The sequence below is a fragment of the Callospermophilus lateralis genome, chromosome 1 (assembly GCF_048772815.1).
Source record: "Callospermophilus lateralis isolate mCalLat2 chromosome 1, mCalLat2.hap1, whole genome shotgun sequence".
Classification (NCBI taxonomy): domain Eukaryota; kingdom Metazoa; phylum Chordata; class Mammalia; order Rodentia; family Sciuridae; genus Callospermophilus; species Callospermophilus lateralis.
This window is the reverse complement of record NC_135305.1, coordinates 200,723,773-200,748,372: the sequence shown is the minus strand read 5'-3', so window position 1 is coordinate 200,748,372 and position 24,600 is coordinate 200,723,773. Positions and strand designations below refer to the sequence as shown.

The window sequence follows — 24,600 nt, the reverse complement described above, 5'->3', positions numbered from 1 at the left end:
TCTAAGCTTGGAAAAGCTCTGTAAAAGATAAGAATTGTAAACATTAGTTAAATGTAATTTAATTTATTATTTAACAAATGTGAGATCATGGCATCCTTTTTTTCCTTATCTTTTCATGTGACTCCTCTCTGGTCACATTGATGCTCTTGTGTAATGTTACATTAAAGCTTCTAATAGAACCTAGAGCTACATGAATATTGTAGTTCTTCCTCCTTGTGAAAGAGATGATGATATTATTTTCCCTCTAACAAATATTTAGAAAGATAAATTGTAGCTTTTCACTCTCTGTTTATTACCTGCTATCTATCAGAAAGAGAAATTTAGTACTTCTAAATTAGTTATACTAGCATTTTCATAACCTAACACACTAGTGTCTAAATATCATAGAAAATTATGGGCTTATCTATTGAATAAGAAAATTTATGTTCAACATTTCTTATATTATATTTATAGATGTTTTTGAGACCATGAATTCTAAGAAAATGAATCTTTTAAAACTAAGTTGAAGTACATTAAGAAAACAATATACCATGATAGAAGCTGAAAGTGTAGCTGAGTGGTAGAGTTTTTAACCTAGCATGAATGAGGCCCTGGGTTCAATCCCTAGCAGGGAGGGGGAAAAAAAAGAATATACTATGATCTGATGGGGACAATGATGGTTCGGTGTTAAGAAACTTATAATATTAACAGGTCTAAGAAGGCAAAAAGTCATATTGTTATTTTCGTAAATTTTTATTTTGTCGAAGCCATTGACAAAGTTCACGTTCAGAATAAGGATTCATATAGATCTAGATTTCCACTTATTACTTTCCTTATTCCCAGAGGACTTCCCTTAATGTGTGTGTGCATATGTATGTGGGGGTCGGGGTGGCGGGGTGGATCTGCTGGTGAGGATTTTTTTAAGGTTTTGTGACTGAAAACATCTCTCATTTACCTTTATTTTTTTTTAAAAAAAAAGTGGGTTTGCAGATTGTAGAATTCTTGATTGACAGCTTTTTCTTCCAGTATTTTTTCAATCAACAAATATTTACTATACCATACATCAGATCCTCTTACAGGTTATTTATTGTTATACCATGTGTCAGATACTCTTACAAGTTTTTGAGTATCAAATATAGTCTTAATTCTTGCTATCAATGTCCTCCTAGTTGACTGAGGAAACAAGTATAGGAAAAGATAAATGTCTTTATAGAGTGTTTGTTCCTTTTCTATTTAATTTTGTATTTGTTATGTGGCAATTTTTTAATGTTTATTGTATTGTGTTGTGAAAATTTATAACTAGAAACTTTAAAATATATTTATTTTGCCTCTGATCTCACTATAAACTATGTTTCTAATTTTATTGTGACTTAAAAATATGTATTTTATTGAGACATAATTATACCTCTTATGGAGTATAGTACAGTATGTGTACAGTGTGTAATGGTTAAATAAGAATACAGGCACTTCCATCTCCTCAAATATTAATCATTTTTATGTATTGGTTTCTTCTAGTTATTTTAAAATACATCATTTGTATTCTGTATTCAGTATTTTAAAGATGTTTTTCCACTATTTTTTATATCTTCCCTGTTTCCACTAAGAAATTTGGCTACATTCTTTCTCTTTCTCTCTCTCTCTCTCTTTTTTTTTTTTTTTTTTTTATATTTTATTAGTCATTGATGTGGTGCTGAGAATCGAACCCAGTGCCTCACACATGCCAGGCAAGCACTCTACCACTGAGCCACAAACCCCAACCCCTCTTTTTTTTTTTTTTTAATAATTTATCTTTTTTTTTTTTTTTTCAGGCTGCTTTGAAGATTTTTTTTCTTTTAAATGGCTTTGAGCAATTTGATTACAATATGCTACATGTATTTTTCTTCATGTTTCTTGTGCTTGGGGTTTGTTGAGTTTCTTGGATCTGTGGATTTATAAGTTTTTGTCAGGTTTGGAAAATTTTCAGCCATTATATATTCAAATAATTTTTCTTTCTTCTAATAACATGTTTATTAAGCTGGTCAAAGTGGTGTCAGAGCTCATTGTCTTTATTTTTTAAAGATTCTTCGTTTGACTGGGGTTGTGGTTCAGTGGTAGAGTGCTTGCCTGGCACATGTGAGGCCTTGGTTTCAATCCTTAGCACCACATAAAAATAAAGATATTATATCCATCTACAACTAAATTTGTTTTTAAATTTTTCTTTTAATTTTTTATAGTTTCTGTGCTATCCTTCAAGTTCATGTATATTTTCTTCTGTAATTTCTAATCTGCTACTTATTCAGTCTATATTGCAGGTGTTCTAATAGTCTAGAAGTTTATTTTTTTTATCTTATATCTTCTACATTTCTACCTTTTAAAGATATGTAATACATTTATAATAACTATTTTAACGGGTTTTTCCTGCTAATTCTAACATCCATATCAGTTCTGGATTGATTTTACTTGTTTTATAACTCTCTTCATATTGGTACAGTGTTTTCCTACATCTTCATACCTGGTGATTTTTGACTGGCTGCCAAACATTGTGAATTTTATCTTGTCACATGGCACTCATTTTGTATTCTGGTAGATCTTCTTGAGCTATATTCTGGATTATATAGAAAAGTAAGTTGAAAATATGTTTTTCCCAGTCTCAGGTTGTTTTCTCACATATATGCATTGATAAGTGTTCTGCTAAATATTCAAAAGGAATCCTCTGCAGATCTCTAGGGTTCCCTCATTATGTAGCTCTTTCTTCCCTAGTACTCTGTCTTATTATCTTTTCTGTCTTGACCTCCTTGGATTTGTAGCTCTGTTTCTTCTATTCATGCAGTTAATTGGATTCCACCTAGGTTCCCCTTCCCTGTGCCACAGCATCCAAAAAACTCTCAAGGTGGTTCCTGTGTTTCAGGAATCACACTCTTTCTTTGTTTTTCAGTATCTTGAAAACATTTATTATTTCTCTTTGCTTTGCTCTACTTTGTTTCCTTTCTCTCTCTCTCTCTCTTTTTTTTTTTTTTTTTTTGGTTATTGTTTCAGACAGAAGGGTAAATCTAGCCCCTTGTTACCTATTGTTGACAGAGGTGGAGCCTACAATTGTATTTTAAGGGAATATGAAACTACTGAATAGGTACAAAAACAACTAATCCAGCTAATTTAGGGACATGGTAATTGACTATCTTCTTTCAGTCATAGAGTTGGTAGAGGAGAGGGAAAACTTCAGATAAATCATAAACTCCTTTTATTATGATTTTTTTTCATATTTCTATATGCAAAGCAGTTTTGAAACTCTTTTGTATAATGAGGTTAAGCAAATGAGTAAATGTCTTAATGTTCTTGGGAGCCAAGATTCTAACCATAAAAGAAGAAGAGACGTACAAATTTGAAATAGGCAAAGTGAGAAAAGGAATCTGTGGAGGTGAATTTGAATTGTAGGCATTGGTGTGGATTCAGGCTTCTGAAGTGTGTGGGATCTGAATATATATGTGCACATGTATGTATGTAAGTATGTATATGCTTGAATGTATTTTCAAGCTTTGTCTACTGAAAGGCCTAGAAACAAAGATACCACAATAACAATGAGCACACCTTATGCCCAGATAATTTTCTCTAATATCATTCCCTACTAAAAGAACTGGGCTTTTTGAAAAATGAGTGGTTCCAGGACAGGGAAAATATTAGATGAATCATGAAGATGTTTTTATACCAGTTTAAAAAAAAAAAAAAAGTCTGAGGGAATAAATGATGCAGAAATCAGCTTGAAGCAGTGTGGTACAATTTAACCATTCAAATAATTTCTTTAAAAATAGGAATCTTTGAGTCTGTACCAATTATAAATAGATAGATAAACGAATGAGGAGAAAGATGTTTTTTCATTACACTGAACTGCCAAGTGCTGTCTGGTAAATGTGGAGATGAGAATTGGAGGTAGAAGAATTATTATTTTATAGCCATTGTCATTGGATCAGGGAAGAATCATCAAATACAGGGGGGAAGTTTTGAGGAGCAGGATATTTTTAAGATTACCTTTTAGTTGCTAGATAAAGAAAAAAAAATAGTAACTATCTACTGGAGAATTTAGAAAACTCTTTGGCCAGGTGATTAAATTAATCTTCACTGGTGGGGGCAGATGAAGATTTCATACCCTATGAAAGACACATCACTATGCAGATATCCAACTGGAAGTTCATGTAAGTCTAATCATGAAGAGACAGTAGACAAATCCCAAGTAAATAATATTCTGTTAAAGTAGTGGTATGGTAGTGCGTACTATATTCTTTAAAAATGTTAATATTCCAGATTTTAAAAATCTAAAGAAACGGTGACAATGTAATTAATACATGATCCTAGACTTCATCCTCAACTGGAAGAAAATCACAAGATTATAAGGAGCATAAGGGTCTGCTGGTGTTTGGATTGTGGATAATAAATTAGATAAAAGTATGGTATCTTTGTTGAATTTACTGAAGCTAAAAAACTGTACTGTGAAACTTTTTAAGAAAATGTCTCTGTTCTTAGGAAACACACATTCTCTTAAGTGGTAAACCATGGTATATGCAGCTTATTCTCACATGGTACAGGAAAAGTGATTTAAATATTTATTATGCACCCAAACTTTACATGGTGGGGAAAAAAAGCATCTTTTGTATTGTTATTATTGTAGCATCTTTTCTGTAAAAGATAGAGAAATAAAACTTGGAATTATTTCCTAATACAGAATCCCCTGCCCCAGTAGTATTGAGGATTGAACCCAGGGCTTGGTTCACATTAAGCAAACACTCTGTCACTAGGGTATACCCTGTTCCCCGTTGTCCCCAGAGTCCTCAAATAGAGAAGTGTTTTAAAAAGGGTTTTGGTTGGCCACTTACTTGCTGTGATAACTTTAGCTATTATCTGAACCTTGATTTTACTTAATACAAGGGGGATGAAAATTATAAAACCTAAATTGGCCTTTCAAGTAGCCTGGCTAAATCCATAGTTAGTAGGATTTGCCATACATTAATATTTGTGTAGAGGTAAGTTCTTTTTGAAATGACAATGTCTGGATCCCAGAATCATTTCCAGCTGTTATGATTTACTAAATAAACAGCTCAGGTTTTCATGTGACAGATTGTAATTGATTATTTTCAAATAAATATTAATCTATACCAGGTACCTGACATCTCACCTTAATTTGTATGAAGATATTAATTTTTTTCTTCTAGCCATTTTTATTTTCAGACAACCCACATTTATTTATGTACCAGATCTCTAAATATCTAGCACTAAGAATAAGGGGTAGTAGGAGGCATCCCCTCCTCCTTACTTTCTCTCTCTCTCCCTGCCCCCTCCCACCTCTCTTTTTTTAATAGTACTGGTGATGGAACCCAGAGCAGCTCTCCCAAGTTCTTTCTCTTTTTTTTTTTTTTTTTTTTTTTTGGAGACAGGTCCTCACTAAATTGCCTAGGCTGGCCCCAAACTTGCTATCCTTCTGCCTCAATCTCCTGCATTGCTGGGATTACAGGATTGTGCCACCATGACCAGCCTCTCCTTACTTTTTAAAAATTATTATTGTAATTGACAAAATTATGGGATACAGTATGATAATTAGATCTATGTGTTTCGAGTATAATGATCAAATCATTAACATTTCATTTCCTTAAGCATTTCTTTTTCAAATTTTTGATTAACACATACTACTTGTATGTATTTATAGGGTGCAGTACAGTATTTCAATACATGTGTATTACATATATTGACTAAATCAGGATGGTTAATGTTTCTGTCTCCTTATCGGTCCTTTGTGTTTCGAGCTTTCAAGCTCTTCTAGTATTATTGCTTATTGTGAACCTTAGCCACTCTACTGTTTTGTGTAACACTAGACTTTAATACCTCTCTTTACTTGTGTTTGGGTAACTTGATCCAGTATCCCTCTATCTGCTGCCTCCATACTACCACAACTTTCCTAATTTCTAGTCATTACTATTATATATATCCCAGTCGAATTTTTTTGTAGGTAGTAGATTCTTGAAAAGTAACTTTCAGGTTATTGTTCTGTAATTTTGTTTTAAGACTTTTCTCCATTAAAGTCCACAATCACTTGTTTCAAATCTCTGCTTTGAGAGTGTGTTGGATAGTTGGCCTGAGGTTTATTTGGTCTAGAATTTTAGGCACATAGTATTTTCATAGTTACTTTGAATGTGACCTCCCTACTGCCTGACAACTAATGACAGTCCCCACCATCTCTTCACTTATATAGCTGAAACTGTAAAAAATTTTAAATACAGTAAGTATATTGATACATTTATTATAGACTAATTAGACGAAGAATACAATTGTATCATAGCAGTTTTCTTTTTTCAGAAGACTCACTGTAGTAACTTATAAGTTAATTTATGAATCAGAATGAAGTAAAGTTGGCTTGCATTCAACATTACTTGAAGTTACCTGGAACTGACTATAAGTAACCTAAGTCTGAGTTAACAAGCATCCTTTTCTGTATTTCTTCTAGTCTCCTCGAGTGAAAGAATCATTAACAAATTCTGAGGTAAGTAATTGCAATTATTAAATCCTTGTTGTTTTATACATGCTTCTATTTTGTTTTAGTTTTAATTTTAAAAGTCTTTATATGTGTGCCTAAGTGGGAATGAGCCTTTATACCAGTTACATTTTAAACGTTGGTTTAAGAGCCTGGAATGTTGGTCCTTGCTTGCTTAACTTCAGAATTTGCTTTTTTGGTTTGCGCTGCTTGAAGTGGGAAGCAATCTTTATGCATTATTCTGCCCTGGAATTTGTTATACATTTTTGAATTTTTTTTCAGCTTTTTCTCTTGTCAGGTAAATTGTATTTTCTGTAATTTGTTTCAGTGTTATAGGAAATATTACTAAACAGAATCCATTTAAGTTGGCTTTCCTTCTTTTCACTACCTGAGAAAAATAATTTCATGGATCCATTCTGTACATATTCTTCCTCTGGCAGCATCTTCCATTCTGAGCTCAGTATTTGGTTTAAAGGCAAGTGTGTCTCTTAAACAATTTTCCCACTTCATTTGTGTACATACCACACAATTTGTATATACAATTATATACATGATTCATGTACATAGAACTTTATAGTTTAGAAATGAGCCAGTGCAATAGCACATACCTCTACTCCCAGCTACTTGGGAGGCTGAGGCAGAAGCATAACCAGTTAAAAGCCAGCCGGAATGTAGCTCAGTGGTAAAGCATCCTGGATTCAAGCCCTAGTACAAAGAAAATAAATTCTGTACCTTAATATATGTATTTTGGTTATATTTCAGTTTCTTATTAGAGCATTATAGTTGGGCTCATCTTGACAAATTTGTACATGCATGATCTTCCTATTGATCTTCTTTCACCCATCTATTTTTGATTGGTATATAAAAGTGAAATTTCCTGTGGTATATGTGTATATGCACATAGTTCAATTAAAAAAAAATCATTCTGCATTTCCTCTCCTTTCCCATCCCTCCTCTCTGCCACTTGATCTTGTTCTTCTGCTCTACTGATCTTCCCTGTGACTTTATGAAATCCTGTCCTCTCCTCCTTCTTTCCATTATTTTGCTCTAGCTTGCACATGGGAGAGAAAACATTTGACCTTGATTTTCTGAGACTGTCTTATTTGACTTAGCATAATCTTCTCCATTTCCATCCAGTTATCAGCAAATGCCATGATTTCATTCTTTTTATGACTCAGTAAAACTACATTGTGTTTGTGTGTGTGTGTGTGTGTGTGTGTGTGTGTGTGTATACGCGTATACACCACATTTCCTCCCTTCGTCTATTGATAGGCATCTGGGTTATTTACATAATTTGGCTATTGTGAATTGTGCTGCTATATTGCTATTGCATGCTGATTTTAGTTCTTTTGGACAAATATCAAGGAATGGAATTGCTGGGTCATTATGGTGGTTTCATTCCTGGTTTTTTGAGGAATCTCCATACTGCTTTCTATAGTGCAGTAGTATGCAGTTCCATCAGCAGTGTACAAGTCTGTACCTCAGGTACATTAGTAGAATTGTATGTCCTTGACCCTTGAAATTATGCATGGTCATGTCAGTTCTTTTGACCAATGTAAAGTTAGCAGAAGAGTCACTCTGTGATTCTGTGTTTCCTTAATCCTGCTGCCATAATCTGCATCCTTGACTGAATGAAGGGATGAACTCATGCTGGTCAGAGATATACTTGAAGTATGCGTAAGAAATAATAAAAAATAAAGTTAAAAATAACGTTGTTTTAATCTGCTGATGTTTTAGAATTATTTGTTACTTCTGATTAAGCCAAACTTGATAATTTCTCAGAAATTGAATGAAAAGGTATTTTATAGATTATTATAGTTTTTCTTTTTAGTGTTCTTCTTGTGCTTTTGCTAAATAACTTCTCCATGTGAATTCTCAGTCATATTCTTATACTCATTACATTGTTTTTTAACTTAATTATGACAAATTTATTTAACATAAAGTTTACTGTCTTAATCATTTTTAGTTTGGTAGCATTAAATATAGTCATCTGGAATACAACCATCACTACCATCTAAAGAACTTTTTAATCTTCCCAAACTAAAATTCTACCCATTGAATAGTAATTCTCCATTTTCTTCCATATTTGTCCTGGCAGCCACCCTTCTACTTCCCGTCTCTGTAAATTTAACTACTCTGGTATTTCATATGAGTGGATTCATACAGTATTTGTCTTTTTCTGACTGGTTTATTTCACTTAGCACAGTGTCCTCTGGGTTCATCCATGTTGTAACGTATGTCAGAATGTCTTTCCATATTAAGGCCAAATATTACTGCATTGTATATATATACTGTTTTGTTTATTCATCTTTTAGTGAACACTTGAACCTCTCTGTCTTTTGGCTGTTGTGCATAATGGTGCTATGAACATGGGTATACAAATATCTGTTCAAAACTTTGCTTTTAATTCTTTTGGGTATACATCTAGAAATAGAATTGCTGGATCATGAGGTAATTCTATGTTTTAGTTTTTTAAGGAACAACCATACTATTTTTCATTAGAACTTCCACCATTTCACATTTCCACTAACAGTGCACTAGGATCCCAGTTTCTGTACATCTTCTTATTGCTTTGTTTTATGTATCCTTTTTTATTATAGATAAACATACATGTACATGCACTTTGGAAGCTAACCTTTTGAAATAGTACATTTTCAAAAGTAATCTTTTTAACTATAATTATCAACTTATTAATTTTATAAATTAATGGGCTTCACTGTAATTTTTACATACATGCATAATTGTGCTTTGATCATACCTAACTTCCCCTCTGTCGTCCTTGCCTTTCTTTCCACTCTACCTCCCTTGCACCTCTACTTCCCCTTCCCTTCCCTGAAAATCCCCCTTCCCTTTGAGGCCAACTAATATTAATGTACTATATTTCTGTCAAACTCTGAAACCAATGAAGAACTTTTTACTTCCTCTTATGTATGAAATTAAATGATATAAAATTTTACTTCTGGTCTCGTTTATTTTACTTTTATCAGCTACTAGACCTCTGTTGTTGCCTTTTGAAAGTTTTTACTCTTTCACTTCTAAATTTTGGCCATTGCCATTGGTATTTTTCCCTAACTTGTAATTTTTAATTTTGTTTTATTCAACAACAGTTTTTTCCCAAAATTGCATAATCAAAATTTTTGAAATAATTCAAAATGCAAGATAATTTATATCATGTCTGTTTGTTATAAAGCTTCACACCCATTTTTGAAATATATTTTTAGATATGTTAAGGAATCATTGGTTGATTATCTTTCTTTATATGTAATAAAAGTCCCCAGGTCATAACCCATTTTATTTTGCTGTAACAAAATACCTAAAGCTGGATAATTTGTAAAGAAAAGAGATTTAATTAGCTCATGATTTCAGAGGCTGAAAGTTAAAGATGATGTGGCCCCCTTTGGTGGGCCTCTAGTGAGGGCTTTCTGGCTGCATTGTAGCATGGCAGATGGCATTAATGGTAGAAACATGGAGTATATATGAGAGATCACATGGCAAGAGATCTGGAGGGGTCATGCTGTCTCTTTTATAATAGCCCACTCTGAACGAAGCTAACCCACTCCAACAAGACCAGCATCAATCCCTTCACAAGGGCAGACATGATTCAGTTACCTCCCACCAGGCCTCTCCTCCTAAAGGTTCCACCCCTTTTCATACCACTGTATTGGGGAATTCAGGGAATTCAGTTAAATCAAAGCACCATGTGTAAAAAAATATAGCTTCAATAATTTCTTACAGAAACACTGTACATACTTTATAAATACTTTACCTACTTAACTTTTTATTTTGGAGAAGCTGTTTTGCTGTGTGAAGGGGATGGAGTAAATGTGGTTAAAAATAAATATGATGGAGACTGGGATTGTAGCTCAGCAGTGAAGTGCTCACCTAGCACGTTCGAGGCCCTGGGTTTGATCATCAGCACCAAATAAAAATAAATAAATCAAATAAAGGCATTGTGACCAACTACACCTAGAAAATAACTTTTTACTTTATAACTATTTCAAACTATTTTGAAAAAATAAAAAAATAAATATGATACAAAGTGAAAAAAGCTACACAAAACACTGTTTGTTAGATGCTCCATTTACACAAAATGCCCAAAAAAGGCAAATTTACAGAGACTGAAAGTAGATTAGTGGTTGTGTAGGGCTGGATATGGAAGCAAGAATTTACTAAAAGGGTTTGTGAACCTTTTGGGGTGATAAAGGGTTCCAAAACTGCATTTGGTGATGGTTGTATAGTTCTTTAATGTGCAAATACCCTTGAATTATACACTTAAAATGGATGAAGCTAAAAGCACATAAATTGTATCGAAAGTCGGTAAAAAACTAAAATGCCTAGATTATTTGACTTCTGTTTGATATGTATATTTGGAGAAATGTTGTCAAGCCAGTACATCATAAAAACTGCTTTGAAAATGTCACCCTGTAAGGCTCTGTTTGACTGTCAGTAAACCTGCTTCTCTTTCCAATCAAGTTAACAGCACTGTATGCATGGTTTCATTATAGCTTTTTTCAACAACTGATCCCATGGGTACTTTGCTCCAAGTTCCAGAACAGATTTCTGCTCATCTACCTCAGCCAGCTGGACAGATGTCTACCCAGCCAACTCAAGTCTCTCTCCCACCACCTGCAGAGCCAGCAAAAACAGCTCAGGTAAAGCAGGGATGTCTTCTAATGGCCACCTAGATTAGAAAAGCAGATATTTATGTGAAATAGCCATGTGCTCAGGTTGTTGTCCTAGTAGATTTTGGACGATGTTAGAAATTATGTCTTCATAGTTTTGAATATTCACCTGAAGGTAAGAGAGTTCATAAGGATCTTAAGCAACAATAAATTAAGTTTGAAAACTGTTGAAACATCAGAATTCTTTGGCTAATTTCTTATTGGCTCTGTGTTAGATCATTATTAACTTAAGATTGCAAATGATGGCATTCATGGTGGGGCTAGGTTATCATCTGCTTTACTGTTTTCTTTTGCTCATTTTTGCTTGTATCATTTATTAGTATTTTTACAGCCCATGGTTTTTCTAAATTACTCTTTTTAAAATACTAATTTTGTGAGAGTTGATTTTATTAAAACTAAGTGATGTATAAACTCAAATAAAATACACACAAACTTCATTAAATTGTATTTATCTGAAAGCAGCTGAATGAGGTCCTCCCTGTGAATCCCAGTATGCTGTGTAACTCCTATGCTCCCTTCAGGAAACTTCTGATAGTACATATGTGACCTTATGCTATATTGCTAAAGTAAGGGTTTTGTGCCGATTTATTAATTGTTAAAAGTTGTCCCCTACCCCCAATAGTTTAGGTGAAAAAGAAATGAAAGTTGTGATTTTTCCTTTTGTAGCGCCATGTATCATGTGTTCTGGCTTTGAAGACCAGTGTACTGGGCATGTCTAGTTAATCATGGAGATAACTTCTTTTAACCTTTTATCCTTCCAGCTTTCCATTTCTGCCATCATAGGGGGAAAAAAGTTCTAATGATTAGAATTATTTTATAAGTAACTTAAAGTTTATGTCTGCCATTAAACAGGAGATAGCTAAACAGTTTTCAGAGAGATTAGTTTAACTATAGAAAGACCTGGGACCTTTGGTTGAATGATCCCTGAGGGGCAGCTGATTTAGGCCCTACTTGTGTGTTGCCAAATGATACAGGCACAGATTTTTTAAAAAGTGATAAACCTAATTTTTCACCTTTGTATAGGGGAACAGGGGCAAGAAAAATATAAAATATGTGGAATTTCATCTGGGTTTGAAAATTATTTAATTATGTTTGATACAGGTTGATATTTAGCTTTTGTTGCTGCTGTGGAGTGCCTGTCCTGCCACAGCAGGGAATGAATGTCTTAGGGAGCAGGATGACCTCAGCTGGAGAGGAAGAGAATTGCTGCCAGTGGATGATTCCTCTGCAGTTACCTCCATGCTTAACATTCACAGGCAATGACTTTATACTTTTCAATGTATTTTAGGCTTTGTCTTCAGGAGCAGGTTCACAAGAAACCAAGGTCCCAATCAGTCTAGTACTAAGATTAAGGTAAGAGGACATTTTCTGTTTTGTGAGTTCCCTGTAGGTGTTGAATAATCTGTGCTGAGAATAGTTAAAGCCATGATTGTGTCCCCCCAGCATCAGTAGGTGTTAATTTACTTGTGTATTATTTTCTTAGAAGTAAATGCAAAGTGTGAGGACCTGGCAGTTAGCAGTTGCTGTGACTAACTGATGCACATACCCTCCTAGTTTGTCCATTAATAGTGACAAATGTGTACATTTGCAGCATAGTTTGAATTAGAAAGTATAGTCTGTAGTTGAGAATGTTTTAGGGGAGCAGCACTCACTGGCTTATCTGAAGTTTAGTGACTATATAAGCATTATGGACTCTGGGATTGACTAACTCAGAAGGGGAGTGCTTTGTGATTGGTAGATCAAATAAAGATGAAAAGGAAAAACTCTAAGTATATTCCTAGTTTTTTTCTCTGTTATATGGCAAATGTTGGTAGTTCTGATGGGGATGTACAGAGTGGTCCTAGCAGACTGCTCAGCAGTAAGCGCCCTGGGTAGCAATCTGTTCATTTTAAACACCCCTCAACCCCTAACCCCTCAACTTCTGCCAGGGGATTAAGAACTCTGGATTAGGATTCCAAAGTTTTCATGTCAAAGTAGTTATTACTGTTATATTGTTCCTGTTAGGTCTCTTTCTACTCATAAATGTATTTGAAAAAAAATTAGTATTGAAAAAATGTCATGTGAGACAGCCCAAACCCTCTTTAAGTATTAATAACATTTTAAAAAAGAGTCCCACTGATTTACTATTGACTAACCCCACTTCTGCCTCTGAATTCTTAGTTGTCTTCCCAATAGGATCATAATAGAGATAGAAGCAGATAGAATTCTTTAGAGGACTTTTAATGACTAATGTTCCAGACTGGCTTTGGAAGTTAAATATCATGTTGTTTGTGCTTACTGTGCCAGTTAAATCAGTAAACTGGTGCTGAACATTTCTATCTTAATTTATTCAGCTGCCAGAAAGAATAGACTAAGGAATTATGTATTAAGAACAGACTATGTTGGGCCCTGTTGGCACACACCCGCAATCCCAGCAGCTTGGGAGGCTGCAGCAAGAAGATCTCTGAGAGCCTCACATTTGATGAAGGCCTTGGTGCTATTTCATCCCATGGTGGAAGAACAAGATAGCAAGTGGCAGCCAAACTCACTTTTATGACAGATTTACTCATGATAATGAACCCACTCCTGCTTTAACAACATTAATCAATCTCATGAGGGCAGTGATTCAGGAGGCCAAGGCAAGAGGATCACAAGTTCAAGGCCAGTCTTATCAATTTATCGAGGCCCTAAGCAACTTAGTGAGACCATGTCTTAAAACCCCAATACCAAGAACTGAAAAAGAAAAAGGGAAAAAAACAAAAAAACCCAGTGCATTGGTAATTAAGTTTTCAGCATGTGAACTTTGTGGGACTTATTCAAACCATAACATCATCTTAGAAGAAATACGGTAGGAGTGGACATATAAGAATCTACCCCAAAGTATGAGATTTTTATGTTCTTCAATGGGAGACGTAAATTCAAAGGCTTAGGACAATTAGAGTATAGTTCTGAATTGTTGGCTCTGAGCCCTGAAGTGTCAGCACACCAGGACAAATCATATAACTTGTGGGAACAGACTAATCTTTCCAAGGCACAGCTTTCCTGATATATATTGGCAGACTCTTATGCATAAATTCACAAATTCTTATTTTATTTAATTCTGTTTTTTTCCCCACAGGAATTCCAAAAAAGAACTAAATGATATTCGATTTGAATTTACTCCTGGGAGAGGTGAGGCATCAAAACCATTAAAAACAGATTAATTTCTAATGTGTTGTTTAATCAAGTGTGAAATTTCTGTCTTTTAGATATATTTTGCTTTTTTAAGAGGATAAAAATTTCTTGGTTTAGGTTTTGGGGGTCAAATGAATAGAATGAAATAAAATGTAGTTTACTTACTACTAAACTCATTTAGAAAATCTAATGTAATAATACAAACAGTAAATGACTGTAGCTCTTTTTTACTGCTTACAATGGGTCAAGTATTTTGCTATACATTACATTAGCTCATTAAATTCTTACAACAGCCTTCTAATGAAAAATTATTATCCCCATTTACTAGATGATGATGTCAAGGATTAGAGAGAGGCAGGGTAACTTGTTCAAGGTCACACAGCTGCAGAAAGGTAGCTAAAGTTCAAACAAGAAATGAGTTCATAGTTCATGTTCTTATCTCACTGTACATGCTCATTCTTTGTGGTTTTAAAGAAGAAGCCACCTCCATTTTCCCTTCTCCTCAGGCAGAACTGAACCTTGGCATGTACTGTTTCTGATTGTGAACTTCACCCTAGAGCAAGGGTTGGTTGGTTTGGTTTGGTTTGGTTTTGCTTTGCTGTTGTTATTCAGTGTTCTGATTTGAGGAGTGGCCAGAAGCTAGCAGTTACCTTTCCTTACATCCCATAGTTGCTGTCTCAGTATTAATATCTGGCCATTAAAGAGAACAGATGTAAATGTACTAAGGTGTATCTGTTTGACTTTTTTAAAGCAATGCAAAACTCACATTTTTAGGAATTAATTGAAACTTCTGGTCATCATGTAAAAGTATATGCACCCCTTCCCATTGGCTCTACTACTCCCACTCAGGGCTTAGTGTCCAGCCCTCAGGAACCAGCACCACTGAGTCAATTGAAAATGAAATAAATTAGGGTAGTCCATCTTCTTCTTTTTTACTTTCTCTTTATACCCATTGCTCAGATTATACCACCTGGGATGACTAGGTAAGGAGAAAATCCACAAGATAAATAAGAAAATGATTTTAACAAAAACTTAAAACATAATACCAAAAAAGAAGAGATTATAATTTGTTCTCTCAAGTTTTAAGAAAGTTTTACTAGCACTTGAGATGTTCTACATTCCACATCATATCTCAGAGCCTGGGTCTAGGATTGTGCTCTGTAGAGTCACTGTTGAAGGTTCTTCTGACATGGGCCTTAACCCTCTATATTCCACCACCATTTTAAAAGTTATCTGTACAATGAGCTGATACTTGACACCTGGTTCATACCAATTCTGCCTTCTAGCCAGACCTAAGAGAATTTCTCAGTTGAGATCATTGCCAGTGGAACAGGACCCTGGTTTTGTGGACTTAGTAGCTCATTTGGGTCCAAGCAATGCTGTCACATATGCTGGCTTTGAGTGTTAGCAATGATGTATGTGCACAAGAAATGGAATGCCTTCTTGTTTGTCCTTTCAGATACAGCAGAAGGTGTCTCTCAGGAACTCATTTCTGCTGGCCTGGTCGACGGAAGGGATTTAGTAATAGGTAACTATACTGTGCTGTGCCTTGTGCCCCATGTCTCTGTCTGTATATTTAGTGCCTAGAAAATCAGGGTCGTGTTCCACTGAATAGATCTGATGATTCTTGAAATGATTCTTGCCTTGGCTGAAACTACAGGTACTGAGGACATTTCCCTTACCAAACAGAAATATCCCACTTTCAAGTTTGCTTTGTGACTTCCAGTGAAATGATGAAAACACACCCAGGTCTCTGGGATACTTTGGTAAAAGTGGTAGTAAAAGTCACAAAACGGGAGCTTGGTCATTTTTCATCTGTTTGGTTTATCTAGTCTGTGGAGCACAGAGGTGAGCAAATATTAGCGATTTAGAAAAGCAAGAAGGAAGGGAAAAGGCACAAGCACAAGCTATAGGTACATTACTGATGGGAAAGACTATCAGGTTGAGAAGGTGAATAGTTTCCCTTCAAAAAGCCAGACAGTGGATCATTTAAGCTTTGTGGGCCACATGTCATCTGTCATTTTAAATCATTCTTAGTTTGCAGACAGAACAAAACCAGACCATAGGTCATACTTTGTTGACTTCCATTCTGGGAATTTCTGGTCCATTAATGGACAAAACATACCTGTCCTTCCCAGGTTAGTTGATAAATTTTAAATGAAGTTAATTTGCCAGTGATTCAAGATTCATTGTGTAGTTTGGGGTTGAATTTAAAAGATGCTTTCATTTGAGGAATGATTGATCTTTCTGCTTCCATTTTGATTGTACAAAGCTTAACCACCATTTAGCCTTTTTGATAGTGGGTTTATGTAACTTCTTATTGCTTTTCTCTGTTTGTATGATTACAGTGGCAGCTAATTTGCAGAAAATTGTGGAAGAACCTCAGTCAAATCGATCTGTCACTTTCAAGCTGGTATTCATCCCTTTCTCTTTATTAAACCATCTTACCATTTACACATCAACAGCCTCTGCAGACCAGATTTTTATATTCCCTGAATAATGAGAATATTAAAATATGGCAGTGTTCTCTCTTTAACTGTCTCTCCCCCACGTCCTCCCACCCCAGTTTTTTTTTTTTTTTCTGCTTTCCAGAACCCTCTAACCCCAAGCCCTTAACTGTTCTCAAGTGAAATTATAAGCCAGTCTGACTTCAGCTGTGTATCCTGTCTTCAGGAAAAAAACACCTTCATCAATCTCCCATTTGTGTCCCAGAGACTCTTCACCCACTGCCTGCCTTCCCATAGTCCCATGTCAATTTTAATTGCTACTGCAGTTTTGTTTATAAATAGCCACAGCTTGTCATTTTGTTTGGTCCTCAGGCATCTGGTGTTGAAGGCTCGGATATTCCTGATGATGGCAAACTAATAGGATTTGCCCAGCTCAGCATCAGCTAAAACACAGCCCCAGAAGAGGCGGCCTAAGGAGATTCCACACATGCGTATCTCTGTTGCTTCTGTTGGCCTAAACCCACTACTGCCAAAGAACCCAGCAACAAACCTCCCGGCTAGGAGCTTTAGAATTCTTTCTTTATGTTCTTCCTGCCATCATTCCCCTTTTTCCCACAGGAAAAGTAAAGTTGGATCACCAGTGGCCAGCATCCCCTCAAAGAGTTCCGTTAGTAAATGTGCTGCACATGTCCCCTTTCTTCTGCCATCTGAGAAGTGGCCCGTGTGCCTCAAGGCTCAGGAGGGAGATCGCTCAGCTCATTCTTGCCTTACTCCAGTAATGGCCCAGGTGGAAAGTAGCAGCTACATTGGGCAACCTCGTCCTGCCTGTTCTCCCACACCTGCCCAGAGGTGGGCATCTTGGGATATCTCTACCACTGAAGTAGCAATTAAAAGTTGATTGTTTAGCTGGAGCCCAGAGAATTTAATTAGTGTTTTTTTCTTTGTATCTGATGTGAATTCTAGCAACCTTTGTTAGGAAAAAAGCACAGCCTCGGAGGAGGCAGCCTAAACTGTGTTCTTGTTTTGTTCATGGTGTCTCTAAGTGTTTTGCTAAAGCTGCTCTCAGGCACCCCCTTCATTGCTCCCTCCAGAAAGGGTTGCTAGCCTTAACTTCAGCTGGTGCAAAACATTTGACTGTAGTCAAACTTCAGCCATCAGATCCTTCAAAGTGGAACTTTGGACTGTTTTTGCAGAAAACATCAAGTAATAGCTTGTAAAAGTAAATTTTGCCAGAGGTGGTTTTTGAACAGGAAAAATAATCATAACTCATATCACTAGGGAAGTATTTATTTTCAAATTTTAAGAAATAAAATTGAAGAAAAACTGCTCCTCGATCCTCCAATGAAAATCAGTGCGCCTGGCCTCTGAGTCATGAGGAAGTGGGTATAAAAGGCTGCGATTACTACAGCAATAACAGAGACTCACACTGGGCTAGAGGCCTGGCTTCAATCCCTCTCCTGCACTGACTCTGTGGAGGGGGACCCTGTGCGCTGAAACTGACTCAAGATGGAAAGTGAAACCACATGTGCCGTGACCTTTAGGTTTTATGAGTAGACAGTGTTCATTTGATTTTCTACAGAAGTTATATAAATTATTCTTTAGGTTTAAAAAAGAGCACTCATAATGCAATATGTGAATAATCAGTGGGTTTGAGTTTTCTTTTTTCCTATTTCATTGTCAAACTTGTCTAATTGCTAATAACCCTGCCAAGTTACCAAGTTTTACAACGATGGGCTGTGGCCCCACGGAGAAGGGAGAGTTGACTTTCACAGAATCTCTTGAGCCCTTTCCAATGTTGTTGGTCTGAACAAGATTACCTGGTTTTCTCTTGGAACACACCTGAAAGTTTTCCCCATAACTGACTTGATATTCCTTTATTTCATTCGTTCTGAATCTGTAGTTTTAGTCATGGGCTTTCTTTACCTGCTCCGGGTGTAAAGGCATGTTGGTAAAGGGGTGGATGTTGGGGAGTGTGAGAGGAGTTGGATTTGGGATGGGGATTGGAAGGAAAGATTAGAAGATTAGATACCAAAGTTCAAGGTCCCAGCATGATTGGTAAAAGAAGGGAGTTTGCTGAATCAGCAGAGAGAAAAGAGATTGACCAGCTTGCTGGAAAAATATTTAGCTTTTCCTTTTCCTTTTTTCGGGGGAGGTGGTGGTCGTCGTGGTAGTCAGCGATGGAGAAGCAAGGATAGGGAGTTGGTAATGAGGTGTGGAAAAGATACAGTGTCCTCTTTGACAACAGGCTAGTTGCTTGCCATAGAGTCCTTTTTTATTTCAAACAAGCCCATTATAATTTAATTATTTATGAACCCATGGTGGGGGTGACATCAATGTTTTAGCTTTTCATTTGGAAGTGGTATGGCCCAGGCTGGGAGTGAGTGGCCTTGTTCACTTTCTCTAGCCCACCAGTAGCTTTGAACTGCAGTGGGATAGGCATGACAATAGAAGGTGGGGGCTGGGGCTTATCTTTTTTTGTTGTTGTTCAGTTCATTGGTTGCCTTGCTGGGAAATAGGAGACAAACACCAAGTCCCATGACAGTGTTATTTCTTCTTCTGCATGTTGTGTAGTGAATTCCCTCTGCCAGCTTGTGCAGTGAAGCTGAGAAAACAGGTGAACAGAAACTGCCCAGGTGCGATAGCATGTGACCTAGGGAGCCTCCTCACTCCTTTCCAGTAGTAGTGGTTCAGGGTGCATCTCTGTTACTAGGTCCCCAGAATACCCCTGTCCCTGGAGTTAGGGACTAACTATAGCACAAGGTAATATGTGCCAATGCTATTTGTGAAAAGTATCGTCTTTCTAAATTACTAATGGATTTGTTTGGGGTTTTTGCTTAAGTTTTAAACCAAATCTTAGAGCCAGCTGATACTGTTTAATAATCTGGAGGATAGAATAATGGTGTATCAATAAGTGGAGGTTCCTCCTTATGACATATGCTAGATTATGGAAGATGTAAAATATTCAACTTTCTCCCCCTTTTTTTGACTTTGTATTTTACTGCATGTTTTCTTCATTTTTAATCAATAAAGAATAAATTGTCCCTTGTGTTGTATGGATCCTTTACTTCAGTGGCTGTTGGTTGAGAGTTGTGGGGACTAGGTCATGGAGTTATTACTGACTTCAATTTTTCATGAAATAAACAGATGCCAAATTGCATATAAGCTATAAAATGTATCTATTGGCCTATAGATTATCTAGAATTGCTTAAAACCATTGACAGTTGAGGAAACTGAAACCCCAAAAGGAAAGGATGAAGTCTGTCCAAGGAAATCTGAGAAGCTGGGATATGGAACTTCTTGTATTATGTTTTGATCTTTTCTGAGTCACTGGGTTTTTTTTGTTCATGCTTCGGGGCAGTGGAAAGATGCCAGGGTCAATCCCTTGGAAATCCCTTTCAGGAAGTATTGAGCAGGACTAAACCTGCCCCTGCTCAGTTTTGATACCAAATGGTTGAGTTCCATGTAAGATTCTAGGCTCCTTTGTATTCGTGTCCTCTAAGGACTAGATGAATCTTCCTGATCGTAATTCTTCCCAAGAGAAGTGGCCAAAATTCATGGTAGGCCTGCTTAAGGGTCCCAGTATTTCAGAGCAGAAGGCTATGGATTGTGGCATTATAGCCCCATATCACCTGCAGCTGATGTGTTTGCTTTCAAGTGAGTTATAAAAATGAACTCAGTATTGTTCGTTACAATTCATATTATACATATAGAGCTCAATTTTTCATATCTCTGGTTGTACACACCATTCATGTCTTCATACATGTACTTAGGGTATAAAATCATGGCATTTGCAGGTAAATGGATGGAGTTGGAGAATATAATGCTAAGTGAAGTTAGCCAATCCCCAAAAAACCAAATGCCAAATGTTTTCTCTGATATAGGGATGCTGATTTATAATGAGATTGGAGGCGGGGGGCGCATGGGAGGATTAGACAAACTCTAGATCAAAGGGGAGAGAGGGGGAAGGGGAGGAGAGGGCATGGGGGTAGGGAAGAGGGTGGATTGAGATGGACATCATTACCCTAATGGGACAGGGAAAAGGTATAAGAAGCTGGGGGAAAAGTAAATTGGACCTCTCCACTTACCCATTCTTTCAAACAGGCTTAGAGCAGCTTACTAGGTTTTACTTCTTGCATGGTTGCTCAATGCAACAGTTCAAGGTTCCTCCTTTGGGGGTCAGATCATTTACCCCATTTGCTTTTATGATAGACTATATTTTTTTAGAACAGTTTTGGTTTCATAGTAAAATTGAATGGAGTCACACTATTCATGTCTTCATACATGTACTTAGGGTAACGATGTCCATCTCATTCCACCCTCTTCCCTACCCCCATGCCCCCTCCTTCCCTTCCCCCTTCTCCCCTTTGCTCTATCTAGAGTTGTCTAATCCTCCCATGCCCCCCCCCCCCGCCCGAATCAGCATCCTTGTATCCGGGAAAACATTTGGCATTTGGTTTTTTGGAGATTGGCTAACTTCACTTAGCATTATAGTCTCCAACTCCATCCATTTGCCTGCAAATGCCACGATTTTATACCCTAAGTACATGTATGAAGACATGAATGGTGTGACTCTAATTTGTGTACAACCAAAGATAAGAAAAATTGAGCTCTATAATGTATAATATGAATTATACTACATTCTGCTGTCATATATAACAGAATAAAAAAAGGCTTGCAATCTAAACTGATATCTTTGACAGCTGAATTAGAAGTAGAATTGGAAAAAAAAAAATTGGATGGAAAGTATAGAGAGTTTCAAATTACCCTCAGATTTCACATACAAACAGCCTTAGCTGCTATCAACATCCCACACCAGAGTGCTACCTTTGGTACAGTTGAGAAACTATATTGACCCATCATTATCACCCAAGGTCAATAGTTTACATTAGGGTTCACTCAATGTAGTTTAGTCTGTGGGTTTTGACAAATATGTAATAACATGTAGCCACCATTCTAATACACAAGAATGATTTCAGAGCCGTCCTCTGTGATATTTTTGTTCATCTCCCTTCCCTGGTTCGCCCCTGGAAACTACTACTGATCCTTTTACTATCCTTGCCTTATCTTATAGTTAGCATCACACTGTATGCAGCCTTTTTAGATTGGCTCCTTTTACTTAGTAATATGCATCCAAAGTTCATGTCTTTTCATAGCTTGCTTACTCTTTTTAGCACTGGATTCCATTGTCTGTACCACAATTTATCTACTGAAGGACATCACAATTGCTTTAAGTTTTAGCAATTATAAATAAATCTGAAAATATCCATGTGCAGGTTTTTGTGTAGTCTTCAACTAATTTGGGTAAATTACCAAAAAGCAGGACTACAGGATCATATTATAATGGTATGTTTAATTTTGTAAGAAACCACCAAATTGACTGTAATTTTGTGTTCCCACCTGCAATGAGTGAGAGTTCCTGATGCTTCATATCCTTGACAGTATTCAGTGTTATCATTATTTTGGATTTGACCATAGTAGTAGGTGCAAATTGGTATATCATTTTAATTTCTTTTTTTATTTTTTCTTTTTCTTTTTTTTTAATATTTATTTTTTAGTTTTCAGCTGACACAACATCTTTGTTTGTATGTGGTGCTGAGGATCGAACCCGGGCCGCACGCATGTCAGGCAAGCGCGCTACTGCTTGAGCCACATCCCCAGCCCATATCATTTTAATTTCTAATTCATAATGTTGTTGAGATCTTTTTGTATGCTCATTTTGCTACCTATATATCTTTGGTGAAGTATGTATTCAGTGAGCTTTTCTCAAATTGTACCTTTTTAAGTATTCTCAGAAAAAACTAATACAAAAACAGTACAAAGAATATTCCTATACCCATCCTCCAGCTTCTCCAAATGTAAACATCTTATATAACAACACACAGTTTTCAAAGTCAGGACATTGACACTGATATGATACCATCTGACTAATCTACAGACCCAATGCTAGTTTTCAGTTGCTCCACTACTGCTCTTTTTTCTGGTCCAAGTTTCAGTCCAGGATCCCATATTGTATTTGGCTGTCATAGTTCTTCAGTCTTCCCATCCATGAACATTTATTTAGCTCTTTGGTGTCTTTCATTAGAGTTTTGTATTTTTTAATACAGAAATTTTCATATTTTGTAGATTTATGCCCATGCATTTCATTTTGTTGGGTGTCAGTGTAAGTGGTTTTGTTAGTTTATTTTTGTGGTGCTGGGGAGCAAACCCAGGGCCACATGCATACTGAGCATAATGTGCTCTACCACTGAGCTTCATCCTTGATGGTATTATGCTTTTAATTTCAAATTGCATTTTCTCTTTGCTGGTATATCGAAGCAATCAACTTTTGTATATTAATCCTGTATTCTGAAACCTTGTTATAGTCTACTCCTTCCAAGAAGTTTTAATTACCATTATTCTTGTGAGTTTTCTATATAAACAATAGTGTCCTCTGTAGTCAAGAAAGGTTTTATTTTTCCTTCCCAATCTGCTCTGGTTTGTGTATAATTTGAGTGTCCTCAAAGGTACATAATCAAGAATTGGCCCTTGGGGTGACTGTGCTATAGGACTTTAGGATGGGGCCTCGTGGGAGGTCCTTAGGTTGGGACTTACCCTTTTAGGGAATAAGGGGAACCCATTCTCTCCTTCTCTGCTTCCTCACTTAAGATGGGACTACTTGCTCTGCCATACACTATTGTCATTGCTATTTGCTTTCCTCACCAGCATTCCAAAGCAGTGGGGGTACCTGATCTTGAACCTCCAAAACTTGAGCTAAATAAACTTTTCTTCACAAGTAACCTTTCTCACATATTTTGTTGTAGTAACACAAAGATGACTACTATACAACTTCTATACATTTTGCTGTATTTTATTACTGCATTACGTAGGACTCAAGTACAATGTGGAAAAGAGTGGTGAGAGTGGACCTTCTTGTGTTATTCCTGACCTTAAAGGAAAGACTTTAGTTTTTCACCATTAAGTATGATGTTAACTGAAGGGTTTTGTTCTTCAACAAATTGACAAAGTTCTCCTCTGTTCCTAGTTTGCCAAATTTTTTATCATGAGTGCATGTTAGATTTTGTCAAATGATTTTTCTCCATCTATTGACATGATCATGTGGTTTTCCTTCTTAAGCCTGTTAGTGGGATGGATCACATTGATTTTCAAGTGTATATACCTGTAAGTCCCACTTGATTGTGATGTATAGTTTTTTTCTATACATTATTGGACTTAATTTGCCAGTATTTCATTGAGGATTTTCCCTTCATGTTCGCGAGAGAGACTGCTCCATATAGTTTTTATCTGATGTCTTTGGTATTGGTATTACAGTAATGCTGGCCACATAAAATGTATTAAGAAGTACTTCCTCTGCTTCTGTCTACTGGAAGAAATTGTAGAGAACTACTATGATTTCTTTCAGTGTTTGGTGGAATTCACTAGTGGAACCATCTGGGCCTGGTGCTTTCTGTTTTGGATGTTATTACTGATTTAATTTCTTTAATAGAAATGGAAATAGAAATAGATATGGGCTTATTCTAATTTTCTATTATTTTGAATATTATTAAGAGACAGGATTTCAAATGTTGCCAATGCTGACCCTGAACTTCTGGACTCAAGCAATCCTCCTGCCTCAATCTTCTAAGTAGCTGGGAATACAGGCATGTACCACTGTGCCTAGCTTAAATTGTCCATTCTTGTATGGGTCTTAACAGATAGTATTTTTTCAAGGGATTAGTCTCTTTTATCTAGGTTATCAAATTTGTGGACATAGAGTTGCTCATGGTATTTCTTTATTATCTCTCTCATGTTTGTGGGATCTATAGAGATGTCCACTTTCTTATTTTTGATGTTAGCAATTTCTGACTTT

General features: G+C 36.3%; 1 protein-coding gene across 2 annotated transcripts in view; it reads left to right on the top strand.

Annotated features, from left to right (window-relative positions):
• Positions 1-19,551, top strand: part of Oxsr1 (oxidative stress responsive kinase 1) — a 101,108-nt gene extending 81,557 nt beyond the window's left edge. For both annotated transcript variants that reach the window (XM_076843720.2, XM_076843728.2), the window contains 7 exons: positions 6,446-6,481; positions 10,978-11,124; positions 12,443-12,507; positions 14,252-14,304; positions 15,767-15,835; positions 16,656-16,720; positions 17,127-19,551. In XM_076843720.2, the coding sequence (XP_076699835.1) occupies positions 6,446-6,481; positions 10,978-11,124; positions 12,443-12,507; positions 14,252-14,304; positions 15,767-15,835; positions 16,656-16,720; positions 17,127-17,201 (510 nt within the window). In that variant the 3' untranslated portion in view covers positions 17,202-19,551. The remainder of the gene's footprint in view (positions 1-6,445; positions 6,482-10,977; positions 11,125-12,442; positions 12,508-14,251; positions 14,305-15,766; positions 15,836-16,655; positions 16,721-17,126) is intronic.
• The last annotated feature ends 5,049 nt before the right edge of the window (positions 19,552-24,600 follow it).